Raw genomic sequence first — 14,382 nt, forward strand, 5'->3', positions numbered from 1 at the left:
GGTTGCATTTTCATTTCTGAAAACTTAAATGTTATACAGAATCGAGTTATGCCAAAGGACCTGTTTCCAAGCTGAATAATTCTGATTTTGTTTAACATCCTTTGTTATGAAGGATAATTTTCATAAAACTGATTATTCAACTTCCAGTATATTTAAAGAAAGATAAATACCAACACAAAAACATATCAAAGTATTAAGCTTCAAAGTCTGTGTCACTATTACAAATTGCTCTTGATCTGCAGTTCCAACTTAAAGTGAATACATTTTGTCATCAATCCAATTACAGTCATTACTCATCGTTGAACTTGGCCACTGCTTAATGTAATGAAAAATACAGTAGATGTGTTGAAAGAAATGAGAAAGAAAGATTAACGTGCCAGATAATTGCAGTGATGATGGAATATAATACAAATGAAAACTTTGCACTTTTATTTAAACTTAAATATTGGTTTTGTTAATGTGATTTCTGCTGATTTCACTTTTCAACATCATCACTAATCTGGTCATTGCAGAACAATATGCTACTATCCATGTGATAGGAAACAACACAAAACGTCCACTCAAATAACAGAAAAGAAATAATGTCAATATAAAAATATTAATTTTGTTAAAAATACTGAAATGCTTGGTTTAAATAGGAGACCTGTTACCTGCTTAAATGAAACAAAGTTACTTTTTACACATATTTTGTTTTGAGGAATGAATCTTTAAATGGAAAAGTATTCATTATTTTTGGTTTGGGCTCAGAAAACATAAGTAAATTATCTGCATGTTGATAACAAAATACGGAGGCTGTTATATTTCTCAAAGATGAGCAGGTGGCAGACTAAGGTAACAGAATATTGTATTTTCATTTCTGAAAACTTAAATTAATAAATGAAACATAATCCTTCACTTCCATACATCTCTTACTGACATGGAACTATCATTTGAAAATTTCAATATACTCTGATTCACCTTGAACCTTGAATAATCCCAGAAAAACAACAATTCAGACATGAAAACACAGTCAACGGTACAACCTTAGAATTCCTGACTTCCCAATAGTGCAACATTTTCTATTTTTGTCTTGAATATATTCAGTGATTCACCTCCACAATGCTCTAGGGCAGAGAATTCCAAAGATTCACAATTTCTGCATAAAGAAATTCCCCCTCTTAGAAAATTGTTTCTTCTAAAGCTAGACCCCTTATTCCAGAATCCCTGAGGGTGAGTTATCTCAGTGTATCAAGCCTCCTCAGATTCTTACGTCTCTGTGAGATCTCATTCATTTAAAATTCAATGAATATAGGTCCAATATGTAAGGCAGTCTATTTGATAACCTATTAATTCAACAAGCCTGGAAACTAGCATCTTTAAAAAAAATCTAATGTCCTCTTTTTCTAAAGTATGAGATATTGAAAATTATGATCTTTACTATTTTTAGTCATTTCCTATTGAAGTCCTGTTCCAGTCAAGAAACGAGACCAGACATAAAAATAGAAAATGCTGGAAACACTCAACAGGTCAGGCAGCATCTGTGAAAAGAGCTTTCAGAGCTGGGATCATTCATCAAAACAGGACTGGACATTTCCCTATCATGATTAAGCCTCACAAAGATGTAATTATCCTATACATTTCATCCATGAAATTATATCATTAACACAGACAAAACGTATGAATTACTAAATGGCAGATTCTGAAATAAAAAATGATGACTTACATCCTTTGAAATGAACTCACAATCCATTAAGAAGCACAACATGTCTAAATTAGTCTCCTCTCCATCCCATTGCATAATATTCTAACAAAGATCAAGCTGGAAGACAGCACGTAATCTGCTGTTCAGGCACATTACAGCTTCCACACTTCACAATGAATTCAACAGTTTTAGGTGATCAACAATTCTAGCCTTGCAACTCAATCCTTATTTAATCTTTCCCTTTCAAGTTGATTTCATATGTAATTTTGTTCTCCGGAGGAAACTTTAATCATTCACTGGCCTTTACCATCCTCTCTTAACCAGCACCAGCACTGCTCTTGTCATTAAATTTCAATCCACCCCATTATGAAGCTTGCCTTTTGCTCTCTTCATCTTTCCTGCAATTTAAAACCATTATGTCCAATATTTGGAAAACAAAAAAAAACTGCAGATACTGGAAATCTGAAACAAATGCTGAAAACATTGGTGAAATTCAGGTTAGGAAACATTTGAGGATAGAGAAATGGAATGGTTCATAACAATGGGATTTACCTAATTCTGACAAAAGGTTAATGTTTCATGCCTGAGCCCTTCATTGGAAATGTGTAAAACGGGTACACCTGAATAAAAAGGGAGGAGATGGGTGGAGGAGAGGAGGGGGAGGAGCAGAGTAACAGTTAAGAGGTAATAGGTGGATACAGGTGGAAGTGTAGAAGAGAGATAAGTTGAGAATGATAGGGGAGAGAGTAGAAGGCTAAGTAGGGTAGTCCCTGATCGAATAAGGAAGACAAGGGGTTGGAGAGCTGGAAGAAATGAAACAAAGGAGTAAAGAAAGAAACAGACCAGGGAGGAAGTTAACGGAAATTAGAAAAATCAATATTGATAACATTCAGTTGGAGACTGGATATAAGGGATTGTTCTTCCAATTTGCCAATAGCCTCAATTTATGCTTCAGTTATTACTTCATGACTTCTTTTATTTAATATTTTATTTTTAAAAATTTCCATACATGTAATCAACTTTTACATAGATAAAATATTAATTAAATTTAAAATGACAATGATTACATGATGGTTTTACTGTACCCTCCCTCCTTATAGCCCCTTCACTAAAAAAAAATATAATAAGATATAAATTAGTATCTTTGGCTTGGCTTCGCGGACGAAGATTTATGGAGGGGGTAAAAAGTCCACGTCAGCTGCAGGCTCGTTTGTGGCTGACCAGTCCGATGCGGGACAGGCAGACACGATTGCAGCGGTTGCAAGGGAAAATTGGTTGGTTGGGGTTGGGTGTTGGGTTTTTCCTCCTTTGCCTTTTGTCAGTGAGGTGGGCTCTGCGGTCTTCTTCAAAGGAGGCTGCTGCCCGCCAAACTGTGAGGCGCCAAGATGCACGGTTTGAGGCGTTATCAGCCCACTGGCGGTGGTCAATGTGGCAGGCACCAAGAGATTTCTTTAGGCAGTCCTTGTACCTTTTCTTTGGTGCACCTCTGTCACGGTGGCCAGTGGAGAGCTCGCCATATAATACGATCTTGGGAAGGCGATGGTCCTCCATTCTGGAGACGTGACCCATCCAGCGCAGCTGGATCTTCAGCAGCGTGGACTCGATGCTGTCGACCTCTGCCATCTTGAGTACCTCGACGTTAGGGGTGTGAGCGCTCCAATGGATGTTGAGGATGGAGCGGAGACAACGCTGGTGGAAGCGTTCTAGGAGCCGTAGGTGGTGCCGGTAGAGGACCCATGATTCGGAGCCGAACAGGAGTGTGGGTATGACAACGGCTCTGTATACGCTTATCTTTGTGAGGTTTTTCAGTTGGTTGTTTTTCCAGACTCTTTTGTGTAGTCTTCCAAAGGTGCTATTTGCCTTGGCGAGTCTGTTGTCTATCTCATTGTCGATCCTTGCATCTGATGAAATGGTGCAGCCGAGATAGGTAAACTGGTTGACCGTTTTGAGTTTTGTGTGCCCGATGGAGATGTGGGGGGGCTGGTAGTCATGGTGGGGAGCTGGCTGATGGAGGACCTCAGTTTTCTTCAGGCTGACTTCCAGGCCAAACAAAATATAGAAAAAGAAAAAAACTTCCTGGATTGAATAAAGGATCAGTTTGGAAACTGGGGTCCTTCAGTATTTGTACAACCATTTTTGGGGAGGAAGATTAACACAGGTCTTAAGAGGCCAGAAGTACATTTTTACTTATTCATCCCTAAACTTTGCATATATGGGCTCCAAATTTGTAAAAATGTAGGGTATTTATTTCTTAAATTATATGTAATTTTCTCCAAAGGAATACAATTTTGAATTTCTGCATTCCATTTTTCCATATCTAAATGTGCAGCATCTGATTTCCAAGTCACTGCAATGCACTTCCTTGTCACCGCTAATGCTATTTTGATAAATTTCATTTGATAAAATGACAATTTTAACATAGGTCTTGCTCCTTCTATATTCCCCAATAAAAATAAGTCTGGATTTTGTGGAAATACAAGTAATTTGTTCCAAAATATTTCCTAAGTCCACCCAAAAAGATTTCCAGTATCTTTAGAATATGACCAAATAGACTGTAAAAAGGTTCCTATCTCTTCACCACACCTAAAACATTTTTCTGATAAATCCATTTTCATTTTATTCAATTTTTGCAGCATTAAATATAATTGATGTAAATAATTATATTGAACTAATCTATACCTTGCATTGATAATGTTTGTCAAACAGTCTAGACATAGATCTGACCATCTTTTCTCATCAATTTCTCTCTAGATTATGAACTCCCTGTTTAATAGTGCCTGCTTGTAATACAAAGTACATTGTAGAAATAAATTTCTTAGTATAACCTCTCCTAATAAGAACTTCCAATTCACGAAAGCTGGTAAGAATATTGTTGAACCTATTTTTTTCTGCAAATATCCTTTCAATTGTAGAAAACAAAAAAGTGTGTTCTGAGTTATCCCATATTTATTTCTTAATGTTAAAATGTCATCAATTGACCATATTCATAATAATCTCCTATATTTTTAATGTTTTTATGAAATCAAATATTCAAAACTTGATTATCTTTAGTAAAAAGTATGAGATTATTTTGAATCAGAGGTGTTTAGGTGATATATTTTCTTTTGTTCCAATTTTGTTATTTATCTTATTCCATATAGAAATCAAATGTTTCAACAATGGTGCTTCTTTCACACTGGTTATTAACTTTGTATATTAATTCCTCTTCTAATTTTTCTCCTATTTTATCCATCTCTATTTTGACCCATGCCAGTTTTCCTGATCCCTCAAAAAGAGAAGTAAGAAATCTCATTGAGCCACTTGGTAATAATTCTTAAAGTTATGAAGCTGTAAGCCTCCAAGTTCATATTTCCACGTTAGTCTTGCCATAGAAATTCTTGACATTTTACCTTTCCAAAGAAATGTCCTTATATGCTTACTTAATTCTTGAAACAACTTTTGTGGTATTGGTATTGGTAAGGTTTGAAGAAGATATTGTATTCATGGAAAAATATTCATCTTAATACAATTAACTCTTCCTACTAACATCATTTTCGAGGTCATCCATTTTTAAAATCCTCTTCAACTATTTTAAGCAATGGTAATTAATTCAAATTATATAAATTGTTTAAATTATAATTTATCTAGATCCCTAAATATTTAATCACCTCTTTTGTCTATTTTATTTCTTCAATAAAGACTATAATCTCCTTAAGTAAGGGGCATAATTTCACTTTTATCCCAATTTATTTTATAACCTGAGATCTTACCATATTCTTCTAGATTTAGATGTTGTTTCTGTAAAGGAATCTCCAGAATTCTGTCAGATATATCAAAGTGTCATTTGCAAATAAACTATTTTTATACTCTTACTGACCAACTTTAAACCCCATAATTTCTAAATTGCTCTTAATTACCTCTGTTCATGGCTCTATAGCTAAAATGAACAGAGCTGGGGATAAAGGACAGCCTTGTCTATGAGATCTCGCCAATTGAAATGGAGCAGACATTTATCCATTAGATACTACTTTTGCTTAAGGATTTTGCTTTAGTTCCTTAATCCAGTTTATAAAAGTTTGACCCAAACCTGAATTTATCTAGCACTTTTTTTAAAAAGTCCCACTCAAATCTATCAAACATTTTTTCTGCATCTAGGGGCATTACTACACTTAAATCTTTTCTTTCTTTGTGGTGCATGTATTATACTAATTAACCTTGCGATATTTGTCCACTATCTCATTTTCACAAATCTTGTCTGATCCATGTTTATTAATTTAGGCAATAATTTAGTAACTCCACTTTACTTCTTATAACTCTCAAAAATATGAGTGAGAAACTTCCCTTGTGGAATAGTGCTTTGCAAAAGAAGTAAGCCTAAAATGAAGGAATTTTATTCCTTTCACAATTGTCTGCATTTATACAGGTACATGCACATCGAGTGAAGATGTCCATTTTACCATCTTCAATATCTTTTCCTCTCAAGTGATAATTTAAAAATTTATTGCTTTTTTTATATTCAATGACAGATATGCATCCAAACCTTTACATAAATAATGTTAATAATCTGAATAAACTTCTATTCATTCCAGTGAATACTTTAGGTTTCTACTTATCAGCTGATTGGCCAAAAGAGTCTGAAGTGTGTGTGAGATCAGAGTTTGTTTTATTTTTCAAAGTTTGATAGTTTGCTGTTAAACTACAAAATAAAAAGCTAACTCAAATGTTGTTATAGTATTCTATCATTGATATGCTTACTAGTTTGAAGACATTTCACATAAAGACAAGTGTCTCATACTTAATGCTAAAAATGCTTTAAAGCTGCAGAGGTCTCTGAAAAAATAGCTTACAACTTTCTATTTCACCAATAATACCTAAAATGATTTTTCCAAATATATTTCCTGAGACAAATAATAATCTCTTACAATACCCCAAAAGTCTTTTACATTAATGCTCATGCTCTACAAATAAAAAAAATTGACTACTCATTAATTCTTTGAACTAAACAATTTCTGTGTGCATTGCATTCTGAGCAAAAATTAAATTTAGATTGTATTGACGTTCATATAAAAGAAGTAGAATTTTAAAAGACTCTGAAAGTAGCACAATATTGCCAGTGAAGCCCAGTTCTAAATCCCATAATGTCAGAGGCTTATTACACAATTATATTTGGTCAGTTATTTTCTTGAATTGGTCAAATACAATTACTAATCTCAGTTCTCTTCAGTTTTTAATCAATCAGAAATTACTGCTTGCTGTGATTAACATCTAAAACTTTACTGTACTATTTAGTAGAAGAATTAAATAGGCTACAACAAATGTTAAATCACAGCAGAAAAATATATGTCATATGCTTATAATCACAAAAGTATTTTCAGGGTATCTACTGATATCACTGAATTTATAAAAGCAGCAATTTTATGAATTAATCCATTTGCAGTAAGCAAATCATGTATGATTTAAGATACAATTTGATGTTATGTTGTTCTCATAATGCAACCAATGTTAACATACTTTCTGAAGAATTATTTGGTTTGTAATACCCAGGGCTAAGTTTCTAAGCCTAGATACGATTCATCATCAATAATTGTTTTAAAACATTGACTGAAGAAGCAACAATGCAAGCATGCACATTCCAATCAAACTGTTCAAAATGCATAGAATCTAAAGTACCATGTTGCAGCTATACATTGCTTTGGTTTTGCAGTCTTCCCATCAATGCCAATGCAGGATGGTTCAGTCTTTATGTCATGCAATAAAATGGCTAGAGATGCTTTATTAAAAGTTTTTAGCTTTAAATAATGATGGATCAGTTTGACTATGGATGGCTCAGCCATCAGCATATATAAAAGCTGCAGTAAATAAATGCCAAAATAGCTACATGCATCTCAGAACTCCAACCCTCATAGTAGTTATTATTTGTGCATGCAATGTAAGATGATGCATTTGATTTCACAGAGTATATCAGTAATAATATTTTTTAAATGCATTACATAATTCTTGAATATAAAAATAGAGCTTGTTCTTGAAATTATACACTGAAATAGTGGCACATAAAACCATAGAGACTATGCCTGAAATTTGAGGAAATATTAGCCTATTAACTAAAAGAATTTGAACATAATATGCAACGTAAATATATTATTACATAGCATAATTAAAAATCCCTTATGATTAATATCAAATGGTGTAAATGTACTCGTGTTCTCTGTCCTTTAATCAATTGCCTTACAAACATTTTTAAAACATTCCTTACATATTATCAAATTTATCTCACCTGTAGTGCAACTGTAGTATTCTTTCTCGGATGCTTTCCTACCAAGCCTTGTTCCTTGCGTCGCTTGAATTTCCTAAAGTAGTCCTGTATCAGGAAGGTGGCATAGAACTTCCCCACGGTTACCTCATCATCTATGTAAATAGACCAAAGAGATTTCCCCCTTTTTCAGAACAGTAGCTTCTTTCTAAACATCCTGGAACTTTGGCAGCTTTCTGTCATCCTATGATCCAAACTTCAGAACAATGCATGTTTATTTTAAATTATAAAAATACTCCTTGAAACTTAAACTTGAAGGAATTAAATTTAAGCAGTAAAACAGCTCAAAATATGCATGGGCACAGCTTATTCTTAAAAGTAAAGGTGAATAAAACATCACTTTTCTCATCCAAAATTGGCAACTAGTAATAAAATGGAAATCAATCTCATTTTGTGCTTTGTAGAAACATTTGATATTTTCTATAACATTAAATATAGCTAACAATTATATATATTTACAGCTGCTTTAGAGCTTTACAAACTTGAAATGAATATGGAAATACAAATTCATAATCTATTTACAATTCTGCAGTGTTGGATTAATATTAACAAATCATTTTACTTTAGGATATTATAGAAAGTGACTTCAAAACATTTACATTTTGCAGCAACATCTACATTTGTTTTAGTAGCACATTTAGCAAAACAATTTAAATTATAAAAAACAGGGAGTGGCCTCGAAATTCACCACAGCACAAGCTGCATATATTGTGCAAAGAATAGTTAATAAGACCCAAAAACGAATTATGGGACAGTCCAGGATTTTTAGTTGTCACATAACCGCATCTACTTAACACTCACATTTTTTTTTGCTGAAAGAATTTCTTAAATACTGTTTTAATCTGCACAGATGTGCTTATATTTGAACATTCTCTTTACACATCTTTAATTGTGTAAAGAGAATAATTTTGCTAATAGTATTACTCCACGAGTTTTTGTAGGAAGCTAACAAATTGAAATGAAAAAAGGTAATATTCTGTATTAGAAATTAAAACAAAGTTAAACGTTCAAATATTCAAGTGCATTATTCACCCTTATGAGAAGAAATATTGAAAACCTGCAAAATTATGAGGCAGAAGGGCACAAACAGACACGAGGACAGAATCATAAATTAAGCAGATAATTCAACTGCCATCATATAATGTTGCTTTGATTATTTTGTTTTAAAGTTATGCAGACTTTGTGATGAAGCAGCAAAGCATTTATATCTCTAACTTACAGGCAAAAATGCAAAAAAGGCAAGAGGAAAAAAAGTTGGATGATAATATTCTTTTTAATCAATTTCAAGTTGGTCTATTAGTTATTTTTAAAATCCATATGCAAAAGATCCAATTAAAATAGGGTCCAGGAGAGTTATTTTTCTTGGAAGAGCAAGTGAAATATTCTTATCCTTAAATTGTGAGATTTTCCCAAGGAATCCTACTGGAAAGTTATCAACATACCAAAAAATCGACGGATAAGCACAAACAATGATATCAGGGAAAAGACAAAAGTATTTGTGAAATAGGATTTCAAGAGCAAATCACAGGAAGAAATAGCGTCATCAACAGGGAGCTTGAGGGAGTGAGTTCCAAATATTGGGGTCTTGCCATTAATGGTATGGAGATTCATTCTGGGATTGAGAAAGAGGCCAGCGTTTGTGGAGCTATTGTTTCCCAGACTTTTCAGCATGCTGTTCAGGCAAATAGAAGATGGATGGTTTTTCATTTGGGTAGTTTCTATATATTCCCTTGGAGTGTTACCATTCAAGAAGAGGTGACAATCTTTTCTTTGGCTTGGCTTCGCGGACGAAGATTTATGGAGGGGGTAAATGTCCACGTCAGCTGCAGGCTCGTTTGTGGCTGACAAGTCCGATGCGGGACTTGGTGACAATAATAAAGGGTTAAAACCAAAGAGGGATGTTAAAGGTAGAATGTAAATCCACCTGAGGAAGTCATTATAGATGATGCCTAAGAGCTCTGGCACAAATTTGGACATGGGCAGCAGTGTTTAGGATGAGGTCAAATTTACAGAGAAAGGAATGAGGGTGGGGAAAAATGCACTGAATTTGTCGAATCTATGATAGCAAAGGTGTGGAGAACTATTTCGGCAACAAATGAGATGAGGCAGGGGCACTGGATGATACTGTAAATGTGCAAATGGCAGCATGAATGATGATTTGCAGGTATGGCCCAAAACACAATCTGGGGTTATGGATAATGGATGGTGTGGTTGCAAACAACCTGGTTCAGTTAGTTAGTGAGGACGGCGTTGGAGTGACAGGCTAGGAAATAGGCGACAGGGCAGGGGGTAGTGCTAAAGATGATGGATTCAGCCAACACAATATTTAGCTCAAATCAAATTCTGTTCATCCATGACTGGCAGTTCTGTTCAACTACATCTGCCAATTCAGATTTTCTGACAGGCTTCAAGAGGTACTGGTAAGAGACAGCTAATTATTAACAGTTTACATGCAGATGTTCATGCTAAATTGCTCTCAAGAAGTATGCCAATGTGACCAAAATGTTGGACAATAAAAGATTCATGGAGAGAATGAGAGAAATAATACGACTGTTGGTAATTCTTTCAGTAAGAATCTACGTCAGGTACATTCAATCATTTCAGATTGGTCATTTGGAATAATCAGTGGGTCACAACGCATACTTGTAAATTAATTCATTGTCAAAAATATGCTTCCTCCATGCACATTCACTCTGGAAAACTGTTCTTCCCTATATCTGTGAAAGCAAATACAAAATCACATGATGGATTTTTTTAAAAAATATTCAATATATATCCTAGCAATTAAGAGTCTATAGGCCATCAATTAATATTTTGGATTTAAATTTATGCTGGTTATGTCATTCAGATTTGACAAGAATTGGGCATTAGATGTTTATTCTTCGGTGTGCTGGTAATAATAAGAGAGGCTAATGCTTAGCAAGCTTGATAATTTTTGTCCACTCCTTTTGTTGGAAGCATTAACTATTTAAGAGAAATGGAACAAATTTTAAATGATTAACTAAAACAATCTGCTGAAGGAATTCAGTGGAAGAAAAAGAATGGCTGTTGAGGAAAAGACATTTGACATTTATTCACTGGCAGTATTAAACAGACTTTTTGGATATTGTTGCATTTAAAGAAACCACCTTTTCATTGTTGATCCATGCAGGGAATGAGCTGTGTGTGGGTGACATGAACTTGGGGAGGGTTTAAAATAGTTTGGCAGGAGGGTGTGGATCAGAGATCCTATGTAGAAGGACAAAAGTATGTGTTCTGAGTTGGCATGGAAGGACAGGCAGGAGACAAAACATAAATGTAGCCAGTTAGAGGGGTTGAAATGTGTGTCTATTTCATTGGTGGGAGTATTAGGAATAAAGGGGATGAACTTAGACCATGGATCAGTACACAGAACTACTATGTTATGGCCATTACTGAAACTTGGCTGGAGAAAGGGTAGGATTGACTAATGCAGGTACCAGGGTTTAGGTATTTTAAAAGGAATAGGATGGGTGGTAAGGGTGGCGGGTGAGGGGGGGGGGGAGAAATAGCATTACTGGTCAGGAATAGAATCATGGCTATATAAGGGGAGGATGCTGCAGAGAGAGTGTCCACTGAGTCGGTGTGGGTGGAAGTCAGAAATAGGAAGGGAACTATCACTGTGCTGGGAGGAGTCTATAGGCCCTCAAATAGCCCTCAGGACATCAAGATTTGGAATGGTGCAAGAAATACAAGGTTGTAGTTATGGGTGACTTCAACTTCCCTAATACTGATTGGCACCTCATGACTAGGGCTGGATGGGGCTGAGTTTGTCAGGTATGTTCAGGAAGGATTCCTGACAAAGTATGTGGACCAGCTGATGAAAGGAGAGTCCATACTGGATATAGATCTGGGTAATGAACCTGGTCAGGTGGTGGACCTCTCAGTAGGGGAACATTTTGGTGAGAGTGAAAAGGATAAAAACAGACAAAATGGGCAAGTGCTTATCTGAGGAAGGGCTAATTATGAAGGGATGAGGTAGGAGCTAGCGAGAGTAAATTGGAAATAGATGTTCAAGAGTGAGGCACAGAAGTAATGTGAAGGAAGTTTAGGGACTACTTGTGCTGGGTTCAGGTTAGGTTTGTCCCATTGGACAAAGAAAACATGGTAGGAAAAGTGAACTGTGGCTTATGAAACAGGTGAGGCAACTAGTCAAGAGGAAGAAGGAAGCATATGTTCAATATATGAAGCAAAAACAGACTCATGAGAAATATATAGTAGCCAGAAAAGAGCTTAAGGACTTAGGAAAGCTCAAAGGGGGCATGGAGAAGGCCTTGGCATGTAGGATTAAGAACCCCAAGGTGTGTGAATGTGAATAACAGAAGGATGACGAGAATGAAGATGGGGCAGCTAAAGGATAAAGGAGACATAGGAAGTTGGGGAGGTCCTAATTGAATGCTTTGCTTCAGTATTCACAAGAGAAAAGGTCCTTGATCAGGGTGAGGTCGAAATAGAACAGGCCTTTGTGCTGGACAATGTGGAGATTAAGGAACATGAAGTGTTGGCTCCTCTTAAAAACTTCAATTGATAAAGTCCCCAGGAAGTGAGAGGAGAGATAGCTGGGGCAGTAGCTATGATCTTTGAATCCACTTTGGCTGCAGGAGAGGTGCTGGAGGATGGGAGAACAGCAAATGTGGTCCCCTTTGTTTATAAAAGGTAATAGAATCCTGGGAATTATAGACTAGTGAGTCTTGCATCAGTGGTGTGCAAAGCTATTGGAGAGGATTCTTAAGGATAGGATTTATGAGCATTTGGAGAAATGCAGTCTACTCAAGGGTAGTCAGCATGGCTTTTTGAGGGGAAGGTTGTGCCTTATGAGCCTAATTGAGATTTTTGAGGTGGTAACAAAAGAAATTGATGACAGTAGGGCAGTAGATATGCTCTACATGGGTTTTAGCAAGGCATTTGACAAGGTCCCCCACGAGAGACTCATGCAGAAGTCATGAGCCATGGGATCATTGGAACCTTGGCTATGTGAATAAAAAAATTGACTTGCAGGATGAAAGTAGAGAGTAGCAGTGGAAGGAAAGTATTCAGTCAGTGACTAGTGGAGTGCTGCTCTGGGACCCCTGCTCTGTGATTTTTATAAATGACCTGGATGAAGAAGTGGAAGGATGAGTCAGTAAATCTGCAGATGACATGAAGGTTGGAGGAGTTGTGGATGGATCTGAAGGTTGTCGAAGGTTACAAGAGGATATAGAGAGAATACAGAGTTGGGCAGAAAAGTGGCAGATGGAGTCCAATGTGTGAGTTGATGGTCAGTTACTTTAGAGTGTGGATGAACAAAGGGTCCTTGAAGTTTAAATGCATACATCCCTCAAGGTCAACCCAAAGGATGATGGGACCCAATTGTTACTGGCCTAATTGTTACTGAAATATTTTGCTTGAGAAATTTTTTTGAATAATTTTAAATACTAAATATATACTAACATCATGGCATTTTCTGTGTGTGTGTGTGTGTGTGTGTGTGTGTGTGTGTGTGTGTGTGTGTGTATGTATATATACCCCTCCATAAATCTTCGTCCGCGAAGCCAAGCCAAAGAAGAGAAGAACAATAAAAAGAAAGTATTTTTCACCCCTTCCCTGGATATTAAATAAACCATAAAAAGCAAAGGAAAAAAAAATTAAAACTAAAAATTAAAACACACATCGTCTGTACCATAACCTTAATTCAGTCTCTTTTTTATCTGTCAGGATGATTTGTATCTTAACTTATTTCTTAAGGGGGGGGTATAGATCATATCTGTGCACTTACGTGCCTCAGGTACAGCTGCTACACTTCAATTAATGTATCATACTTCTTCCTCAAGTTAGAAGTAATCTTCTCCTGGGGAATGCATCTTTGCATTTCTGTACTCGATCGTGTAATACTAACATGAGAGTTGTACTTCCATGCAACTGCTAAACACTACCTGGCTACTGGCAAAGCGATCTTCACTAATTGAATTTGATGTTTGGATAATTTAAACGTACTTCACTGATATCTCCCAGAAGGAACAAATCTGGATCTTGTGAAAACTCTACTTTTGTAAAAAAAATTTTTAAGATGTCCCCCAGGTCTACCCAGAAGGATCTCACCTTCATACATAGCCAGGTGAAGTGGATAAAAGTTCCAACCTCTACACCACATCTGAAACATATATCCAAAATTTATGACATTGATTTATGTAATTTTTGTGGGGTGAGGTACAACTGATGCAGGAAATTGTACTGGACCAGCCTGTATCTAGCATTAATAATCTCTGTCATGCTGTTTAGACACAAGTCTTCCCACCAATCTTCATTAATCATTGTACCCAAGTCTGACTCCTATTTCTCCCTCGACCAGAGTAATCCTGGTTTTGGACCCTCAATTTGGAGTACAAAATATTCTAGAAATAAATTTAAATACATC

General features: G+C 35.8%; 1 protein-coding gene across 14 annotated transcripts in view; it reads right to left on the reverse strand.

Annotated features, from left to right (window-relative positions):
- Positions 1-14,382, reverse strand: part of LOC138764176 (voltage-dependent L-type calcium channel subunit alpha-1D-like) — a 427,400-nt gene that overhangs the window by 91,242 nt on the left and 321,776 nt on the right. For 12 of the 14 annotated variants that reach the window (XM_069939715.1, XM_069939725.1, XM_069939713.1 and 9 more), the window contains one exon: positions 7,935-8,065. In XM_069939715.1, the coding sequence (XP_069795816.1) occupies positions 7,935-8,065 (131 nt within the window). Of the gene's footprint in view, positions 1-7,934; positions 8,167-9,262; positions 10,688-14,382 lie in introns of those variants that run through there. The other 2 variants (XM_069939724.1, XM_069939723.1) reach the window with 2 other exon arrangements.

Source organism: Narcine bancroftii, chromosome 5 (genome assembly GCF_036971445.1).
Source record: "Narcine bancroftii isolate sNarBan1 chromosome 5, sNarBan1.hap1, whole genome shotgun sequence".
Classification (NCBI taxonomy): Eukaryota; Metazoa; Chordata; class Chondrichthyes; order Torpediniformes; family Narcinidae; genus Narcine; species Narcine bancroftii.